Below are 21,281 nucleotides of genomic sequence, written 5' to 3' on the forward strand. Positions count from 1 at the left end.
GCCTCCTGCGCGCGCGAGGAGTGGCTCCACTGCAGAGCTGGATCATAAACCGGACCTATGCGCAACTCTGCTCCCTGCGGGAGCATATACAGGGACACTAGTTTGACTACCGGGTTTAATGTATGCGGACGATATTGTGCTGTTAGCAGATAGCCAGGAAGATTTGCAAACTCTGGTTAATTGCTGTGGAGACGAAGGAGACAGTTTAGGTTCAGTTTTAATGCAGCTAAGTCCGGTGGGATGTTTTTCAACGATACCACTGATCAGGAGCTTACAATACAAGGCCATGAAATACCCCGAGTGGCCGAATACAAATATCTCGGGGTATGGATAAACGAAGGGCAGAAGTACACGGAAAAGCACGAACAGTCTCTCATAGCAAAAGGGCGAGGAGATGCTGGGATAATGAAACATAGGGCATTGTGGGGGTACAACAGGTATGAGGTACTGAGAGGTATTTGAAAGGGAGTAATGGTGCCGGGGCTTACTTTCGGGAATGCGGTCCTGTGTTTACGGGCAGAGGTTCAGTCAAGACTAGAAGTAAATCAGAGAGCTGTGGGAAGGTTAGCGCTAGGTGCCCACAGGAAAACCACAAACGAAGCAGTACAGGGAGATATGGGCTGGGCATCGTTCGAAGCACGGGAAGCTCAGAGTAAAATCCTATACGAAAAACATCTGAGGAAATTGGACGATAACAGGTGGGCAGCTAAGGTGTTTAAATACCTATACAGAAAGAGCGTTGACTCACGATGGCGGAAAAGAACTAGGAAGCTAACCAGTAAGTATGCCAGACACGAGGACGTAGAAAGACAGAGCATTAAACAACAGACAAGTTAAAAACGCGGAAGATAAAAATTGTATAGTATAAATTCAATGGAAAAGAAGCATAGTGTGGAACTATATCGATACTGGAAACAGCAGATCAGGAAGGAAGCGTTTTATGATAACTCAAGAGGCAGTGCCCTACTTTTAAGCTAGATCAGGATGTCTTAGAACGCGGAGCTATAAAAAGAAATTTAACGAAGAAGAAGACACACATACTGTGTGTGGTAAATATGTAGAAACAATGGAACACCTCATGCTAAAATGTGATGGTATCAAGCCCGATGTCGATGCAGCCACAGTCACCCTTCCTGAGGCCCTAGGGTTCAGAGATAATAATAGTCATGTAAATAAATATGCGGTGGAAATTAGCAAAAGGCGATTGGAGGATTGGTGGCTCAAAAGCTCAAAATCAGAGAGGTGACATAAGGTTAAAGGGGTAGGAAGACGTATTTAAAGAAAATCGAGAAATTCAATCACACAACACAGATAAAAATAAAAGGCAAAATAAACATCTGAGCATGGTGGCAACTGCCATTGCCCCGTTTCAAAGGGGACGCTCCTACCTACCTTCTATCCATCCATCCATCCATTGCTCCGGCTCCCACTGCGTGAATATACCACTTTTGTAGGCACCTGTACATGGTGCTTACAGTGGAAATTTAAAACAATGTTGAAGTGAGCAAATACAGATGAGCAGCCACTGCTGATGCGCTTGTCCTCCTGTTGTCAGGATTTGCAGAATGCGTATGAACTGAAAGCTGTGCACGTCTGCGCCAACAAGGACGCGGTAAGCTATTAGCCAAAATAAAATTTTAAGTGAAAAGGTCAAGGCGAGAAAAGAAACCTCAGATGATGTGAGTGACAAAACTGGCAATGACACTTTAATTGGGGGTGTGGGCTCTTCCCCTTCCGGAAAACTCCAGAGGGCGCTCGTAGTCGCTCGTAGTCGGCGCCTATGGTACCCGATATCCTTCATTTTCATGTCTCGTGAAGTGATGACACAACAGCATCTCATCAATGTCGCCGATGGGCGACGTGATCGCCGCGAGCAGGCATCCTCGAGCGATCGTTTTCGGGGATACAATCACGCGCAATGTCGCGTCTTGCCATCGGACGCGTCGGAGGCCGTCGGTTGCGCTGTGCAAAGTGCGGTTGGCCAAGTGCATGTCCTGTGCCGAGTCGCGCGAAATTTCGCGAAAGTTGTCGTATCCCTGAATGCAAGTACATATTTTCAAGCCGGCAACATATAAATCGGCCGACTACGCCGAGCGCGCGCCGGCCTCGCCGGATGTTGTAGTGTTTACATTTAGCCCGTGGCCAGCCGGGGCAGGCCGTGCCGAGCTGCCCCGGCATTCGATTCCTTGGGCAACTGCCTTGGGACACCAGCCCACGTGAGCTCCTGTCAGGACCGGAACTAGCTGGCTGCCGTCTGGATGCCAGAACTCCGAAAATCGAAGAGGCCCACTATAAAAGCCTATGGTGCTCGCAATGTGCACATTGCAATTTTCAGTTGTATTGGTCTTCTTGTGCCTTTGCTCCATCTGTCTGTTCCTTCTCGTGTCAACACCACGGTGTTAGAAATATCCTGGACAAGAAACCCGTTCGCCCTTCAGCTATCATAAATTTCACCCCTAATGCTACGCCATATTGCCAGTTCGAATTTAAAAATTAAATTATGGGGTTTTACGAGCCGAAACTGACTGATAGGCACGCCGTAGTGGAGGACTCCGGAAAGTTGGACCACGTGCGGTTCCATGCACATGCACGGGTGTTTTCCATTCCATGCACGGGTGTTTTCGCATTTCGCCCCCATCGAAATGGGGCCGCCGTGGCAGGTTTAGATACCGCGAACTCGTGCGCTATCGGGAAATTTCCTGGTCTTCAACATATTCCGCGTTCCAATACTGCTGGTACACGTTCTTGAGTGCAAAATTATGCAAACACGTAAACAACGTCCGCAGTATGTTTGTTCGGCTGTTCGTTGAGGAACCCTCGTGCAGGGGCAAGACGACGGTCAGCCAAGCGGCATTTTAGGGGATGCTGCTCCACCTCGGCTAATGTAATGAAACGGTATGTCGACAACGCTTACCTTCGCAAAACAAGGTTTGCGCTGCGGGCTCCAAACATATTTCTGGTGTGCGCCAAGGGCGTAGTAGACAATCGGTACAAGGTGTAACACCTACACAACTTGCAACGGGTTGAGGTAGCCGAGGATTACCGTCTTCGCTGGACCAACGCCTCCTGAACCGATGGGACCGACACCGGTGGATGGATGGAAGCTAGGAGCTTCCCCTTTGAAACGGGATGATGGCAGTTGCCACCATGCTCAGCTTTTTATTTTGCCTTTTATTTTTATTTACCTGTGCTGTGTGTTATTAAAATTCTCGATTTTCTTTAAATATGTCTTCCTATCCTTTTAACCTTATGTCACCTCTCTGCTTTTGAGCCACCAATCCTCCAATCGCCTTTTGCTAATTTCCGCCGCATATTTATTTACATGACTATTATCATAGAGTTTCTCACTGTAGTGAAAAACTCTATGACTATTATTATCTCTGAACCCTAGGGCCGGAAGACTGATGCACAGCGTACCGGCAGTTTCGGTATCGTGTAAACACGAGCGTTTTCTCCGAACAAAGAAAAAAGATGTAACACTGACTGACAACTCGAACTTTCGCGATGCAATTTCGGGCATCTCGATTCCGCCGTCCAGCAGCAGTCAACAGGGAAAGTCTCGGGATATGCAGGGAACATTTGGGGAAATCCTTCTTTCTCTTCGCCTTCCAGCAACACTGAAGATGGTAGTAATGGCGGCGTGCAATTGTGTTTCGTCGAATGGGACAGTGCAAGCGCACTGCAGTTAGCGCAAACATCGTGCCCAGAGCCAAGGGCCCGAGTGAGTCCACTTCAAGCAGAGCAACGGTTTCGGCAGCCCCGTCGGTAGCTACTCCGTCCTGGACAAGTACTACCACGTTTGACTCGTTTCCGAAGCGTTTACTAAGCCTAAAAAGAGGTTTGGCTCGGCAGTTTGTTTTGGACCTTCATGTCGAACTTGTCAATCGCTTTGATCTGTCGGAGGTGAAATAACGTTTTCTGCGTTCATCTGGAACGCTTTATGCGGCCCGCGGGTCTCTGGCAGCCCCCCCTCCCCCCTTCCCGAACATCGGCTCGCGACAAGTGGCCGCCGCGCTTAATGCGTCGTCGACAGCCCGACTGCGAGTCGTCCATGCAAGCACCCCTGCAGCTTCTCGTGGATCGCATGCCTTCCGACCACGGTTGCCAAGGAAACTGCCATCGGACATACGCTTATCCCTCACAGGACTGACTCTCATAAGCTTGACTTTTACGCCAAGTGGCAGGCGCAGGGCAGGCCGGAAACTTTCTTGGAGCTGAACTGCAGTGACGCTTGTTTGCCCTATATAAGTTCCGTTAGCACATTGTCGGCGCGTTGCATTTATCGCGAGATTATGTAGTGAAACATGTTTGACTCCGAAAAGCCCTTGCTTGCGACTTGACCGAACCTCTGTGCTGTGTAAGCTGTAAGTTTCTGCCAAGCAAAGTTGTCACGCGTTGGTTTTCCTGTGGCAGAATGAATGCCTCGCCAGGGTTGCATTTTATGTGAGTGTTTGGAATTAAATGTGTGACACCATGGGCAGTTTCGATCGGTTGAAGCATGCGCACCAGCATGTGGGCATTACACTTCGTTTTGTTGTTTTGCAGAGGACTAAGTGAGCATGGTAGGTTCGGAAACACAGCCGCCTCCGCAGCGGGTAAGTTGTACTTCTACTCTTTTCGAGAGTTGGTTCCTGATGGCTTCACGTTTATCATTGTCATGGCCAGAATTTTGGTGGTGACGTCGAGTGCGAAAATCTCGAGACCATCGGAGTAGTGGTCAAAATGCACTGCTGTTCCTGATGGTAGCGTGCCAGCATTTGAGACTGTCATTCATTTTCACCTGCCAGCGTGCTTTAACCTCGCGCAGGTGTGACAGAAATCTTCACAAGACTATACCAATGAGCATGCTATGGTGGTGGTCTATACTGATCTAAACAGAGGATGAAGCACCACTTAAATCGGCTTCATAAGGCTTTGTGCGCGCATCAGATAAGGCCATTGAATAATGTCAATGCGGCTACCTTTACTAATTTTGATAAACACTCGCCAGCATTCAAAACAATTGTTTTCAGTGTCTTGTTACTCTGGCAAAATGACCTTGATCCTGTGCCATGTGTCTGGCTGACTGCTCTTGCAAATATGGGTACATTGGGAAAAGCCACCAACCAATATCATGTGTCCAGGAAGATGTGTTCAAAATAGAAAAAGGAAGTTGTTGGTGGAGAGAAAAAAGAAGAAACTGCGAATCTTGAGAAAAATTGTCATGCAAGCCGCATCTGTTCCTTGATAACATTGAGCGATGTGTGCACAGCAGCTGTGTAAAGGAGCACCTTGCACTCTCACCATTATTCTCGAGCACAAGTGGTTGAATTTAGTACGTAGGCGCGGAAAAAAAAAAAAAACGTACACAGATCTGGAATGCAGGCTGCTAGAGCTAGCACGTTGATGCAGTTTATCCTGTGCTCTCGACAGCTCACCTTCTGTGGCTGGTCCTTGTGCAGTTCTGGAAGAATGAATGAATGAATGAAATCACGTTTATTCCACATTAAAATGCGCGAAGACGCTGCGGTGGAAAGAGGAGGGGTGTTATTGGAAGTTCTGGAAGGGAATTTTTGAAATGGTTTGAGTGCTTGATGCACTGGCTTTTTCTTTCATTTATTTATACTCTCAAGGCCCTAGGGCATTATAGAGGGGAGTGGTAGGATTGAAATAAACATCGAAATTACTGGTTATGCAATATTATCTAATTATTCACAGCTAATGGTGTCTTGCATGATGTTCTTGGTTGCACATGAAAATTCCTGGTTATACAATGTTAGGTAATGATTTAGGAAAACTAGCAACATCTCATCTAGAGAAATTGATCTGGTCGGGGAAGGTGTTTCCAGTCTTCCCAAGTCCCTCGGCTAAATGACTATTATAGAGGCAAGCTTTGGTGCCACAGGTGTTGATACCGAGTTTATTACTGCAGTCAAAGTGTGAACAAATAAAAGTGGGTAGGGAAAGTTGATTAAATTAGAGCTGCAGGATATGGTAACAGATTTTTCAAGTAAGATATTTTACAGCGCGATGCAAGTCATGGCAGTGCAAGGGCATTTTTCATGAACATGACACTTGTTGTGCCATTATAGTTAGTAAAAATCTGGCAGAGTTATTCTGAACAAGTGCAATTGCTCCATTAACAAGCTTACTTGCAAATGGTGGATCATATATAGAGGCCTCACATTCCAGTTTACTTCTGACAAGAGTTTTGTAGAGTAATTTGCGAAAAGGGGCAGAAGAGAAATTGCGGCAAAGGTAACCTAGCATGTAGTTAACATCGTTAACAATACTGGTGATATGTCCATTAAAGATCTGAGGTAATGTGAACACCAAGATAATAAGAAGAAACAGGTTCCAGAATCATGTTGTTGGAAAGATAGCAGGGAGAAGTAGTGACAGTTCGAGTTAAACAAAATATTTTGCACTTAATAGGATTGAGTACCATGAGCCACATGTTACACCAATCAGATATGGCATCTAGATAGCTTTGTAAGGTGGTAGCGTTGTCATTGTTGTTAATTTCACTGAATATAACACAATCGTCGACAAATAGATGAATATTAGAAGATGTGGAATTTGGTAGGTCATTAATGTGTGTTAAAAACAGCAAAGATCCTATAACAGACCTTTGCGATACTCCAGAGTGAACAGGCTTGCTGGAAGATTTTGTGCCATTGCATGCAACAAACTAAATACAGTTGGTAAGGAAGTACTCGAGCCAAGTAATGAGATGAGCATCTATATTTAATTTGCTTATCTTGAAAAGTAGTAGTTTATGACACACTTTGTCAAAGGCATTTGAGTAATCAAGAAAAATGCTGTCAGCATTTCTAATTGATGTCTGGTGTGTGCGATTCACAGGCAGAATAAAGGGCAGCCAGAAAAGATGCACTCTTGCAGTGTGGGAAAAGCACTGCCCTGTTTTATTATCGTTGGCTTGTGCCAAGCATAAAAGCCTGTTTGACATATAAACAAATGGTTGGCACAGTGGTATCGGTACTGTGTGATACTGGGGATACACAAAATATTTCTTAAATACCTTTCATCTTAATGCTCGATGGAATCGGCATCTTAATCCAATGCTTCCTTACTAGATGCCTGCCACCTTACTCGTTTTTCAATTTGAGTGGAGGTTCCTGTGGTTCAGAGTAGTTGCAGAGAGACAGTGTTCGTAGCATCCAGTACTTCCTGTTGCGGCAGACTAGAAGGTTGGTGCGTGCTCCTGCCTGCGAGATTGCAACAGACGCCTTTTCAGAGGAATATGATTTAAGTTTGGAGTGGCCTACAGTGGTGGAGAGCAAGAGGAAAGGGGCTGGAATCGGCTGCCCAGCTAATTTGGCAGGCATCTAGCAAAGCAGGAATTGACTAAACAAATGCGAGGCATGCATTGAGAATTAAATATTTATTGGAGAATACTTATTTCACTATGGGAGAAAGGTGGCTTCACGGTGCACTTTCTTTTTCGAGCGGCAGGGAAGTAATGCTAAGTCGCGTGCCTTGCAAGCGTTGCACCAGCTGTGAAAATGTGGCACATGACACACACTTCTGAAGCAGTGCCGTGTTCGTTCATTACGGCTAGACTTAACAAGGCACAGTAGGCTAGTAAAACAGACAGGTGAACTCGCAACTGATTTTAGTAACAGCATGTGCCTTATGTACAGAGCTCAAAACATTACAAAGCTTACTTCCCCCATCAACTTCAGTGCTTAATATGTTTGAATTTTTTGAAGACCTCTCCTATATTTGATTTCATGGTGTAGGTTGACTATAAAAGAAGAGGTCAAAATCTAGTTATGGCACAAACGAAATGGGGTTTATTTAATAGGCTTCAAGGTGAGCCTCAGGCAGTCCTTCATTCTCAGTGCTCACTCTTCCACTTGTGCAGCTGCATTTACTGTAACGTTTCTCCCCTCTGGATAAAGCCCGCTGGGCGAGTCAGTCACATTCTCGGAGTGCAGGGCATCAGACGAGCAACGTGTATAGCTTCATTCATGGCGGAGCGTTGTCCAGTTGCGGTGAGACTCTCCAGTTGACAGTTCATTGAGTTGGTCAACAACAATGAAGGGGCCACTATAGTTAGCGAGAAATTTCTGACACGGGCCATGTTTGCACACCAGACACCATTGTCAGACTAAATTGCGTGGAGAATAGGTGACATCCCAATAATGCCTGTTCTACTGTGCCTTTCACCAGTCTTGCAAAGCTAGAGTATGCATGCGGGCCAAACGTCGAGCTTCTTCAGCAAGGCAGAGTCTCAGCGATGGGGGGATTGTCGTCAGTGGAGAAAGAAAATATGATGTCCAATTTGTGATGCAGCAGACGAGCATAGAGGAGGAAAAACGGGCTGTAGCCAATAGTTTTGTGCTTGCAGTGTTAGAGGCATATGTAATAAAGGACAGAATGTCGTCCCAGTCTTTATGGTCCAACGTGACTTACATGGGCAACATGTTCACCAGTGCACGGTTGGTACGCTTGGTCAACCCATTTGTTTGCGGGTGATATGGTGTGAGTGGCGAAAACTTGAAGTGCACAGTCGAAGCTCTTCTACAACATCTGCAGTAAACTGGCGGCCGCGGTCGCTGATGATGACTCGAGGAGGGCTGTGACAGATAATGATTGAGTGCAGCAGGAAAAGGGAAACTTGGCTGGCAGTGGTAGGTGGTAAAGCAGCTGTTTTGCAGTACCGGGTCAGATAGTCGGCATGTACGATGATCCAATGGTTCCCTTTTGATGAGCGGGGAAAGGAACCCAAGAGATCAATTCCAAGTTGTTCGAAAGCGCAGCTAAAAGACATCTGTGGTTGTAGGAGTCTGGCTGGTGTCATAGTTAGATGCTTGTGGGCCTGACATTGAGTGCAACTGGCTACATACATTTCAGACAACCGAAGCATTCAGGGCCAGTTAAACCATTCTTGGCCACTATGAAATGTATGTGCTGCTCCTAGATGTCCGGAGCTAGGATAATCATGCATGGCCTGCAGAATAGTGGAGTGTACCTTCTTCGGAACTCGAGAAGGAAGCAGACACCAATGGTTGCGAAATTCTTTTTATAGAGGTCACCATGAACAGAAAAGCCTTGAGTTGTTGTGTAGGTAAATGCAGCATTGAAAAGCGTTTCTAAGCTGAAGTCTTCTCACTCCTCCTTGTCAAAGGTCTTTTTATCAGGAAATGCTGGTGCCCAAGAAGTAATCAGGTGGTCGAAGTTATTTGCATCACAAATTGTCATGTTTAATAGCATTCATGAAAGGCAGTCTGCATCAGTGTGTCAATAACCACTCTTGTATGAAACTATGAAGTTGTACTCCTGGAAACGTAGAGGCCAGTGCGCGATACAACCAGAGGGATCACGAAGGTTGACAAGCCAGCACAATGAATGATGATGAAATCGAAGACATCGATGTCAATCGATTCTTCGATTGACATCGAAGTGGACACCCATACACATACGAGTGCAAACGTTGCGCAGCAAAAATGGCCGCTAGGCGTTCTTACTTTGTAATGGTGTAATTGTGTTCAGGCTTACTTAACGTGCAACTTGAATAAGCAATGATGTACTCTTTCCGGTCGCATCGTTGACCAAGGACTCCACTGATGGCACCGCATCGATGGGTCTCTGTCGGGACGGCTGGGCCAAAGATAGGGCCTGTCGTCAGCATGAAATTCAGTTGACGTAAAGAATTGTCGCACTCGTGAGTGCAATCAAAAGCAGTATCCTGTGCAGAAGACAAGTTTAGGGGATAGGCTAGATCAGCAAAAGCAGGTGTAAATTGACAGAAATAGGAGTACAGATTTAGGCAACTACAAAGCTTTTTAACAGACTGAGGAGGCCTAAACACTTCAACAGCTGCTGTCTTCTGTGGGTAAGGCCTGCTATCATTATTGTCTACAAGATGGCTGAGCACCAATGTGATGAGTGGCAATTTCTTAGAATTGAGTACTAAGCCAGCATGTTCGATGCAGCTTAAGACAATGTGGGAGGCGGCACAGAGAGGTAGCCACTGTAGCAACGGTTTATTTAGGCCGGCTAGCCATGGTGCTGCGAGATCTTGGGAGCGGCTGACAGCCCGGCTGCTCAGGTCGAGCGCCAGCGTGTTCTATCTCGATCGTGAGCCGACTTCTTTACTGGCTCTGGAGGCAATTGTGGTGCCGCGACAGGGCCCCCTTCTTAGTGCGAAACACGATTGAAATATGTGCAAAAGGCGTGCATTGTCTTGTGTGTTGCAACTCGGCAAGCAGGATTGAGACATATTGGCCGATTTTTGGCATGTGTTGAGAGTTTACGTCGTTGAGGGAAACAACGCTGAAAACTGTCTCGTCGAACGGTGTGCAACAGTGGCAGTGGCGTAGGTAGTGTCATTGGTAGTGGCAGTCACAGCTGTTGGTAGCGTCGGGTTCCGCAGTCGAAGAGATGTACCAGGCAGCACCGGCAGTTTAAGTTGTGAGCAAGGTGCAGCCGCAGTGATGCTGTAGCGCGAAGTCATGACCTGCCGCAGGTTCTCGTAGAGGCCCAGGCGTGTAGAAGTTGCAGCTCTGAAAGAGGACCGTCTGGCAGCTCACGACTTGCATAGAGATAGCACAAGTGTTGGTCACTCACGTTATTGATGTAGAAGTGGTTCTCGAGTTCAACAAACCAGATGGCAAAGCTGCTTCTGCAAAACTTCCGTAGGTCAGGCATCTGTGGAAAGTGTGAGCACAGTACATCGGATGACTCACCTGCTGCTGCTTGCAGTGAAATCTTCAATGCTGATGGCATCAGGGTTGCGGTGGTCACTGAAGGTATTGCGAAGTTTGTGCCTGTGGCATTGTGCTTGCGAGTGAAATTTTCACCTAGTGGAGCCGGTGGGAGAGCCTCAGAATCGGGGATGAGTGAGGTATCCCCGAATGGAAAGCGGGGATGTCCAAGAAAGCAGCGGGCCATAGAATTGCTTGTTTGACCCAGCGAATTCCTTGGAAAGAGTCGTTGCACAGCTGCCTTTGAGTTGGGAAGGAAGCTCCGAGTAGAGGTTTGATGCCGGGGCCGGTGCGTGCTGACGATCGGCACAGGTGGACGCAGGCGAGGTGAGACGGCAAGAAGTGGAATGACCTGATGGTTCAAATGGTGAGAGCTGTTGTGACTAAGTGCTAAAGGTGGCGTAGTGAGCAAGGACGGCTGCCCGCAAGTCCTCATAGAAGTCGAGGCCGGGGGTGGCAACTGAAATCTGGAACCCTGTTGAGACGGAAGTGGCTGTCTAGCTGGATGAACCAGATGTCCGGCACGTTGATGTAAAATTCCCAGACGCTCTACAATTAGGGACGTCTGCCGGACCACGTGAGGCCACACATCACTCTTATTTTGGTAGAGCTGGTGCGTTGTCGCGGGCATGTCTGGGCTTGGTCACCTGGTGTCACCAATTCGGGGGGGGGGGGGGGGGGGGGCGATGCAAAGAGGTATCTGCCGTAGCCATGGTTTAGCCATGGTGCCACGGGATCTCGGGAGCGGCCGATGCCGTGGCCGCTCAGGTTGAGCGCCAGCATGTTATCTCTCACTCATGCTCTATGCTTGTGGGCCATCTTCTTCTTCAGCTCCGAAGGCAGTAGTCGCACCGCTACAACAACTTCCGGGCACCAGTTCTCTTCAGAAGTGTAGACGAGGTCTCGGAAGTATGGAGTCCATGAATCTTTCGATAGTCATGGGTGCATTGCAGAGCCCAAACAACATGATGTTTACCTCAAGAAGGCTGTCAGGGGGTTATAAATGCCAGTTTTTTTTCTTGACCTCGGGTGCATTAAGTGTTGCCAGTACCCCGACAGCAAATCAACGAAAGAAAAGTAGGACGCCGAATGAAGGCAGTCCGATGCATCATCTGCCCTTGGCATCCGCCTTGGTTGCTTAGTGGCTATGGTGTATGTTGGGCTGCTAAGCACGAGGTCACGGGATCGAACCCCGGCCACGGCAGCTGCATTTCAATGAGGGCAAAATGTGAAGTCACCCGTGTACTTAGATTTAGGTGCAAGTTACCCCCACTACAGCGTGCCTCATTATCAGATTGTGGATTTGGCACGTCAAACGCTGTAATTTCCTTTTTCATCTCTCCTTGGAAGATGGGAAATATTTTTCTTGTTGGAATTGAGGCTGCAGAAATTTACACAAAATCTCCAAGTACGGTCTTTCTTTTTGACAAGTAGGACTGGAGCAGCTCGTGGACTGGATGATTCCTGGATTACTCTTTCCTGTAGCATTTCACAAACTTTATAATTGCTAATCCTGCTGTCTTACATTTGCTGGAATATTATTTTTGAATTTTGTGCAGTAATCCCAGGGCTGGTATGTCATTGTGATGTCAGCGTATTTTTTTGCTCTGTGGTTGAGTAAAAGTTCTACCCATGTTCAGTTTCTTGTTGTTTCCACCGACATTTAGGCCCAAGCAGACTCGTCAAAATGTGATGAAAGGAAATTTCAAGGCGCTGTCGCCGCCTGTCTTAATGTGTCTTCTGAGAGTGGCTTAATGGTTTACATAAACAAATATATCTGCTGAATGAGCGACCGACCCAACAGCCATGTGAAACCTGGGAAAGTGTGCAAAGAAAGCTTTGCTTTAAAAATTTATCAAATTTCCTCTCAACTTTAGAACCTAGTTGGAAACATGCTTTTCCAGATAAAATGGCTACTGTGTGACTAGCTTTCCAAACGTGCTAAATAAATACTTGCTGTCTAAGATAAACCATTATGGAAAAAAAGAAATGCTGCTGAAGGACCTGTGTGCTACAGACATGTAAAAGGGCCTGTTGCAAAGAAAGCATCAAATGTTGTGGTGGAATAAATAAAACTCTGCATGACTAAATTGCCTACATGACCGACTACAAGCAAAAGCCTCCGTTAGGTGTCTGACGCGAAACTAAAAACAAAGATTGCATTATGCATTTTGTTTCTGAAGCACTTGGAAAATCGTTTCACTTCTGGTTATGTGCGATACTTTTTTTAGCAGATGGACAACAGTAACCAGACTAACATTCAGTTGTTGCAAAATAATTAGTTTTGGCTTTTTGAAAAAAACCGAACAGTTCCTCGAACCCAAATGTGAATAGTTAGTTTACAGTAAGCGATTTGTATTTGAAACTTTCAATATTTGCTCACCCCTAGTGTTGTAATGTTTGGGGTCGGGCATGAAATAGATGGTAATAGATGCCGTCGTCCAACTTATCCACACTGAGGACGTTGTTGAAGGGAGAGACTTGTTCTCATCGAGAACGGGGAATTATTTATATTTATTGATACTGCAATCCCGGTATCGGGATTATAACAGGGTGGGAAAAAGAATTAAGCAGTTTCACAAAAATGGCAAAATGTAAACAAAGGAAATAAGGGTGCAGGTTGAAGCTCTGCAGCCAGCACCAGGAATACATTGGAACAAGATATCAAACAGTAAAAAAATAAAATACACAATAGAACAGTAAAGTGATGAAATGCAGTAACACAGACTAGGTAATATGTTGAGCTAATAACGTTAGTGACGGTTGCAACACTTCATTGTTAGTGAGGTTATTCCAATCGGTAATGGTTCGTGGAAGAAATGATTATTTAAAACAGTTATTACGGGTGCGAAAAGGAGTTAAAGTTAGCTGATGTCATTGTCGGGTCGCATACCCAGACAAAAAATGAACTAAATGGGTGAGTTCAGTTCTGTAGTGTCCTTTAATTACTTGGTACGTGAATTTGTCTTGCGGAACGATTTCGCTCGTTTATTGTCGGCAGACCAGCTTTGATTAAAAGATGTGTTATTGATGTACGTTGGTAATTATTATGTATGTATCGAGCAGCCCTGCTTTGAACCCTCTCTACTTTGTTTATGTTAGTCTTAGTGAATGGGTCCCAAATGATAGCAGCATAATCTAAAGTAGGCAAGACAATACATTTGTAAGCAAGGAGGCGGACAGATGGAGTGAATAACCGCAATGCCCGTCTTAAGAAAAACAATTTACGAAAAGCGTTACACGTTATGAAATCGATATGTTTGTTCCAGCTGAGATTGTTAGTGACCCAGAGCCCTGGGTATTTATATTCTGTTACTTCTGCAAGTCTCGCATCATTAATACTGTAATCAAACGGTAAGGCATTCTTTTTGTGAGTAACCCCCATCAATACAGTTTTTTCAAAATTAATGGACATTTGCCATGATTCACACCATGCAGAAACTTTTTGCAATGCGCTATTTAGTAGTATTTCATCTGAGACGCTTCTTACTTCTGTATAAATGACACAATCATCAGCGTAAAGCCTAATTTTCACAGCAATGTTAGACACAATATTATTAATTTATATGAAAAGCAATAGAGGCCCAAGAACAGACCCCTGAGGGACGCCAGAGTGAACTGTAAGCTTGTCAGAACAATGATTGTTAAAAACAACGAATTGTTCTCTGTTTAAAAGGTAGGCTGAAATCCACTTTACTAATTGTTTGTTATGAAGTATTGTGTCTAACTTATCAATTAACTTTTCGTGAGTGACCCTGTCAAAAGCTTTTGAGAAATCCATAAATACGGTGTCAATCTGTGTTCCATTGTGAATTGAGGAGGAAAAATCATGTATAGTTTCTACTAGCTGTGTACCAGTTGAGTAACCCCTCCTGAATCCATGCTGATATTTAGTAAAGAAATTGTTAGCTTCGAGGAAGTTTGATATGTGATTGTGAATTATGTGCTCAAGTAGTTTACAAGCAGCCGATGGTAGCAAAATTGGGCAGTAGTTCCTGTCTCCACTTTTGTGAAACGGTTTCACTCTGGCATTCCCCCAGTCTCTGGGTATTAGACTTTCACGCAAGGACTTTGTAAATAAAACAAACAAATATTTAGATGTCCATTGTGCATATCTTTTCAAAAAGGCATTAGGTGTGTTGTCCGGTCCAGGTGATTTCTTTACCTTGAGGTTAAGCAGCATACTTAAGATACCATGCTGACTAATGACAAGGTCCTCCAAAGGCGGCAGGGAGGCTTCAAATTTTGGAAAGATGTTATTGTCGTTAGCAAATACGGCCGTAAAATGTTCATTGAAGGCATTCGATAGTTCGTGTGCATCACTGACCAGAACACCTTTAATTTCAAACTGATCATGGGTCTTTGAGGTTCGGGAAACCGAACGCCAGAATTTCTCAGGAGACTCTGATATAAATTTGGGCAAAGATTTTTGAAAATAATGCTGTTTGTCAATGACCGTTTGCTTTTTGAGTTGAGATCTAAGGAAAGTTATATTTTGTTCCAATTTCGGAGAAATAATGTTTTCTTTTCTTTTTAGCTGCAGTGTCGCCCGAGAAATCCATGGGTATTTTGTTTTCTTTTTAACAATAACTGGCACGTGACATTCAATACATTCATGTACCATGGCCTTAAACTGGTCCCAAAGTTCTTGAACACTTGCAGTGTTATTACAAAATGAATAAAAATTAAAGGAAAGAACATCAATAATGGAAACATGGAAACATCGTCAGCACGGGAGAAGTTTCTAAAATGCATTTGAGGGCAAACTTTATCAATAGTCGTGCCGTAAAGAGCCAGGAGAACAGCCTGGCAATCGGAGATACCAGGTATCACTACACATTTCGCATTGAAGATTGTTCCAGAAACAAAGAAGAGGTCTAAAATAGATTTTGAATTCCCTTGTATTCGGGTGGCGTGCTCTACAGTTTGCGTCAAGTCAAACGAGAAAGCTATATCAAGCATTGCCTCACTTGATTCATCACTATGCGTTTTGAGTGCGAATGTTGACCAGTCAATATCCGGCAAATTGAAGTCGCCTGTTAAAATAATGCGATCATTTAGCCTATTAAAGGTTGTCATGTAATCTTTAAGGTTATCCAAGACTATGACAGGCGATCCAGGCGGCCTATACAGTGCTCCTACAATATACCGGACATTGTTATGGTATGCCTTACAGAAAATGCATTCAATATTAAGCACTTCAGGCATGTTCAATATATTTAAATATTCTTTAAAGAGTATGGCAACTCCTCCACCTTTACCACCACGGTCTTTCCGAAGTACACTGTAGCAAGCCGGCACGCATTCACAATCGTAAATGGTATCATTTAACCATACCTCTGTTAAGACTGCGATGTCAGGATCTTAGCAAAGTAAAATTCCTTCCAAATCACTAATTTTGTTTAATATGCTTCTACAATATACATTTAGTATTTTTAGTGATTTAGGAATGGGCTTGTGCTGTCAGTTATTTTTATTGCTCAGCTCATAACGGGCACCTTTAACTTCATCCCAGCCGTACATTACATTATCAACGGACACTTTATTGTGCACTAGTTTCACCTTGGCTCTATTAGCCTTTTCTTGCACATTCTCGCGTTCTGGTGGAAAGATCTTCAGAGATTGATATTTCGGAACCCTTTAGTTTGTGCGCGGATTTCAATGCTGACGCCTTTTTTCGGTAGTCTAAAAATTTGAGTATTGCGGGGCGTTCCCTATCTTTAAATTTGCGACCAATTCTATGACACCTCTCAATGCCAGAGACAGTTAATCCTAATTTGGCCTGAAAGACCTCAGTCACTACCTTATCAAGCCCAGTCAGTTAGGCCGTATATAACTAAATTGTTTCTGCGACTCCTATTTTTTAAGTCGACTTTAGAAATGAGAGCAGATAACTGTTTATCAACCTTCGCAACAGTGTCCTCCATTGTTTTCACACGTTTGTTCAGTGTGTTCAAACCAGCCAGCTGTTTTTCAAAACCTTCTATGCATTTCGTCAGGGCTGAAATGTTCTCAGTATTGCCTTGAAAGCTCTGCTAGGCTTCCACAAATGTGTTCAACTTTCCCTGGCCGATCAGTAATTCGGAAAGCATTTCTTTTTCTGTAGGACCCGCATTTCTATATCGCCACACACCAGCAAGTCACTTGGCATAGAAATGACATATCTGAAAACATTTAAAAAAGATAGTGGGCAGGGCAGCAGCACTAAGAAGTGATCATCGCTTCAATAGCATTTAGTAGGTAAGAACTGACTTACCTGCAGTACGAAACAGAAGGGATTCCTTAGCATGTTGCCGCTGAGGCTGCTGCCATGCCCGCTGGTGAAGTTCAGTGTGGTCTGGCCTTTTTAGCGGCGAAGCGAGTCATGTGGTCCGACGTAAATGCTGTTTGCCTAGATGCGGTGACGATAGTTGGCAGCGACGAATCTTTCATGAGGCAAATGTCACCGGCACGTGTCGATGACATTGGATACGGCCCCAGGATTTGATTGCTGCGTCGTGCAGCGGGAAAACAACTGCATGATGATGGCTCGGTTTGCAGCAGAACTGCCACAACCTGCAGTACGAAACAGAAGGAATTCCTTAGCATGTTGCCGCTGAGGCTGCTGCCATGCCCACTATATGGGTTTATTTACAGTATTTACATGAGAATGTTACAGTTCATCAGTCTAACATGACTGTAAGAGGAATGCACGCTGAGGAGCTGCCAATGGCTCCTTAAATACACTATGTCCTCCCTAGATCCCTAGGTGAGGGAAAACGGCCGTTCAACCTGCTACCAATTCGGAGTGTTCAAAGTCATCGTAGCCTACCCGACTTTGAGGGGGATGGTTTACACGCACTTCCGCACAGGTTTCGCTGGCCACGCCGAGGTGAGTGGGTTCTCGCAGACACGGTGCTTGACCCGAGCAGGCGCCTCTTCATCCCAGTGTTGACCCTGCAGACAATGGCCGTTGCGTCTGTCCACGACTTCTAAGCCCCGTGAGATGGCTGCAAGACATATTCTCCCAGGATTTCCACTGCGTCTAAGAAGCCATGACGGCGACGGCGAATCCACTAACAATACTTGGTCTGCCGACCGCGTTTAGTCATAGCGGCGCCGAGGGGGTGTTGATGCGGCACATCGTCACCCCTACAATATGAATTGCCGCAGCAGGTGGGGAAGGGTTCCACAGTCGCTTCTTGGAAGCTCGCCACCTTCGCAGCTGCAGCTGGCTGGGAAAATTTTGTAGGTCGGTACCCTTGCAGGCCGTTCATAACAGCTCCTCCATAGCCCGGAAAATCTCGACTGGCCAGTGCTGATAACCGCTAGGCAGGAAGAAAATGGCTGGTGGCAAAAGGCGGGGGGGGACACCTTGGCTTGCAGCAACCAGCTGTGAAATGAAGACACTGCCCCAAAACATCTACCAAGGACAGGCAACTGCAAAGCGAACCGCACAACACAGCTCTGCGCTGAGATGACATATCTCAGATCTCACTTTAGACCCACTAGGCTTCAAAGAAAACATAAGTGCAGAAATAAATGCTGCATTTCGCTAAGCCAATTTTTGAAGCAATTTCATGCTGACAAATTGAGCAATCATGAATGGAGTCCTGCTAAATGAGAGAGCATCTTCTCGGCAAATTAATAACACCCCCAAAATATAGGCAGGACCCTTAAATGCATAATTCAAATTAGCCTGCTCAAACCATCCGTATTGCTATGCAACTTGCCCTTATATCGAATGGAGTTGTACTCTTGGAGAGTGAGGCTCCATCGGAGCAAGCATCCATTTTTGTGTGACAGTTGATTTAGCCACATCAGAGGGCAGTGGTCAGTCTCAAAGATGAACCTCGCTCCGTACAAGTAACACGACAACTTTTGGGCTGCTCAAACTAAACAAGCACATTCCTTCTCTGAAGCGCTGTAGGCTTCCTCTCTTACAGTTTACGGCTGGCATAGAGGATAGGATGTTCCTCATTATCGTCGCCAACCTGACTAACCATCATGCCCATACCTGTGTCGCGTCGCACTGAACTATGAATTCCTTTGTGTAGTCTGGCGCGCGAAGCACAGGACGAGAAACCAATAGTGTTTTCAAACCCCGGAAAGCGTTCTCTTTGCCCTTGGTTACTTGGTGCTCCCTTTCTGAGGGCGTCCGTTAAAGGACTTGCCATTTGCGAGTAATTCGGAATGTACCTTTGATATTACCTCACAAGTCCCAAAAATGAACGAATGTCTGTTTTCGTGCACAGCTGAGAAAAATCTTCAATCGTAGCCATTTTCAGCTCGGCCGGCTGTCTCGTGCCCTGACCGACAACATGGCCCAGATAAGTAACCTGCGAACAGCCATACCTACACTTTTCCACCTTCATCGTTAAGCCGGCTTCCCTCAACCGTGAGAACTGCTGTTTGAGTTGCGACACGTGCTGTTCCTAGCTGTCCAAAAAAATTGCTACATCATCAAGATATGGCAAGGCGAACTCCTGCAAGTCTTTTAAGGCAATACCCATTAAGTTAGAGAAGCTAAACTGCGCGTTCTTCAGCCCGAAGGTGAGGGCGAGAGGGCGAAATGTGCCTACAGGTGAGATAAATGCGGCATAGCGGCTGGCACTTTCTTAAAGGCGAACTTATCAGTAACCCCGCACAAGATCTACAGTTGTAATGTATTTAGCAGCACTAATTCTTTCAATTCGTTCCTTAATGTTGGGTATCGGGTACAGCTGATCCCTAGTGATGGCATTTAACTTCTAGTAATCAATACACAGACGAGGGTCCTTATTAGGGGTTGCTACAAGTGTTAGCGGTGACGTGTAGTCACTCTCAGCAGGCTCAATAACTCCCAACTTTAGCATGCGCTGTATCTCTGCCTCCGTAATTTCTCTGTCATGGAGACATCTGTAAGGCTTTGATCTTACGGGTTCGGTTGATTTCAGCTTTATTTCATGCGTTATTAGTTCGGTTCTACCTGGCTGATCACTGAATCTGTCGAGATATTACCCTAACATACCTTTTAGCTCATCTAGTTGCTCGGGTCTAAGAGCGTGTGAGCTTACCGAAGGTTTTACTACTTCTAGGCTGATTTTAGAGTTGGAGGTCGCCTTATACTCATTAAACTTGGTAGTAGTGTCATCCTGCTCTTTGATGGTGCAGTTAATGACCGCTCCGACCTACGTACAGCTTCATCAAGTGGCAGTGGTATATTGTCGCCTCCTTCCTGCGACCGGGTTTACCCGAGCGCTGGCAGGTGTGGCATGATCTTACAAAGTTTTCTACGTCTTTGCAACAGCCAGGTCAGTAGTATTCCATAAGCAATCTCTCCTTTGATTTGTTTATGCCTAGGTGGCCAGACCACACATTTCCATGACAGAGACTCGGAAGGTCGTCCCTGTACCTTGTAGGTACGACTATCTAGAATCCTGCCCTTTCGGTCCCTCTAGTGCCGATACAATCCTCCTCTCTCTTGTATTGTCCTGTTGCGCCTCACAATGCCTTCTTTAGCTGTGTGATGTAGTTTAGCTAAGCTGTCATCCCCCTTTCACTCGGCTGCCAGTGAATCTCTGTCCACACATAAGAGCTGATCAAAGTTCTTTGAGGTCGGTGAAGTAACGACCCTGTCTCGCTTGCAAGTGCGTGAGCGGGCTCTTCCTGCAGGCATGAACTTTGACACCCTAGTGATCCGGTCTCATTGAGCTGGTCAGCTGGCAGGCTTTCCTCAACTGTTTTTTCGTCCCTCGAGCCTAGCTTGGATTCAGTTACTGAAGTTGCCTCTTTTGCTACTTCCACTGGAGCAGCTTCTGCATGTTGAGTTGAAAGTGATGTGATTTTACTAGCTTGGCCTCGCGTCAACGCCTGTACTACGCCCTCTCCCAGTTTAAGCCCTTTCTCACGCAGTAACTGATTTTTATTTATTTATTTATTTATTTATTTATATATTTACTCTCATACCCACAGCTCCATTTAGGCATTACAGTGGGAAGGTTACATACATCAATGTAAACAGCTTATGGCATCCAATAAACAGCATTAAACTATACAATACAATGAAAGAGAAAAAGAAAAAAAAACTGTAAAAATGACACGACAAGAATGGTACATCGGGATATCAGTGTACAGCACACGAAACTGCATCATACAATTAAGTAATAAAGCACTATGTAATGATAGCAAACTCTACAATTACTATATACTGTGAAATAAAGAAGAAAATTTCAAAGAGCATTTGCAAAATGTTCATTATTAAGTATACCAACTACGGCAGCAGGCAGTCGATTCCATTCTAAAATGGTTTTGGGGAAAAAGGGCTTTTGAAATGCTTAGTTCTACAACTGTATTCCCTAACCTTGAGCTCGTGATCTGTTCGTCTGGATATATAATGTGGCTGAAGAATATACTTATTACGGTCTATTCCAATTTGGCCATAAAATATATTGTGAAAAAGTTTCAAACGTAATGCCTGCCTTCTCTTTTCTAAGGTGTCCTATCTTAATGTTTGTTTTGCACTAGTAATACTAAGGTTTCTGTCATAGTTGCCGATTACATACCATGCTGCTATATTGTGAACTCTCGCAAGTTTATCTTGGTCGGTAC

General features: G+C 45.2%; 2 protein-coding genes across 8 annotated transcripts in view; one reads left to right on the top strand and one right to left on the bottom strand.

Annotated features, from left to right (window-relative positions):
* Sod2 (superoxide dismutase 2) overlaps window positions 1-3,079 on the bottom strand; it is a 155,402-nt gene extending 152,323 nt beyond the window's left edge. The window contains exon 1 of one of the 2 annotated variants that reach the window (XM_050172386.3): window positions 2,915-3,079. In XM_050172386.3, the coding sequence (XP_050028343.1) occupies window positions 2,915-2,952 (38 nt within the window). In that variant the 5' untranslated portion in view covers window positions 2,953-3,079. Of the gene's footprint in view, window positions 1-1,392; window positions 1,431-2,914 lie in introns of those variants that run through there. The other variant, XM_055067016.1, reaches the window with a different exon arrangement.
* Window positions 3,080-3,523: 444 nt separating this feature from the next.
* The window catches only part of LOC126523976 (pre-mRNA-splicing regulator WTAP-like), a 162,482-nt gene continuing 144,724 nt past the window's right edge, over window positions 3,524-21,281 (top strand). The window contains exons 1-2 of one of the 6 annotated variants that reach the window (XM_050172375.3): window positions 3,524-4,443; window positions 4,546-4,595. In XM_050172375.3, the coding sequence (XP_050028332.1) occupies window positions 4,560-4,595 (36 nt within the window). In that variant the 5' untranslated portion in view covers window positions 3,524-4,443; window positions 4,546-4,559. The remainder of the gene's footprint in view (window positions 4,444-4,545; window positions 4,596-21,281) is intronic. The other 5 variants (XM_050172376.3, XM_050172378.3, XM_050172379.3 and 2 more) reach the window with 5 other exon arrangements.

The sequence above is a fragment of the Dermacentor andersoni genome, chromosome 6 (genome assembly GCF_023375885.2).
Source record: "Dermacentor andersoni chromosome 6, qqDerAnde1_hic_scaffold, whole genome shotgun sequence".
Taxonomy (NCBI): domain Eukaryota; kingdom Metazoa; phylum Arthropoda; class Arachnida; order Ixodida; family Ixodidae; genus Dermacentor; species Dermacentor andersoni.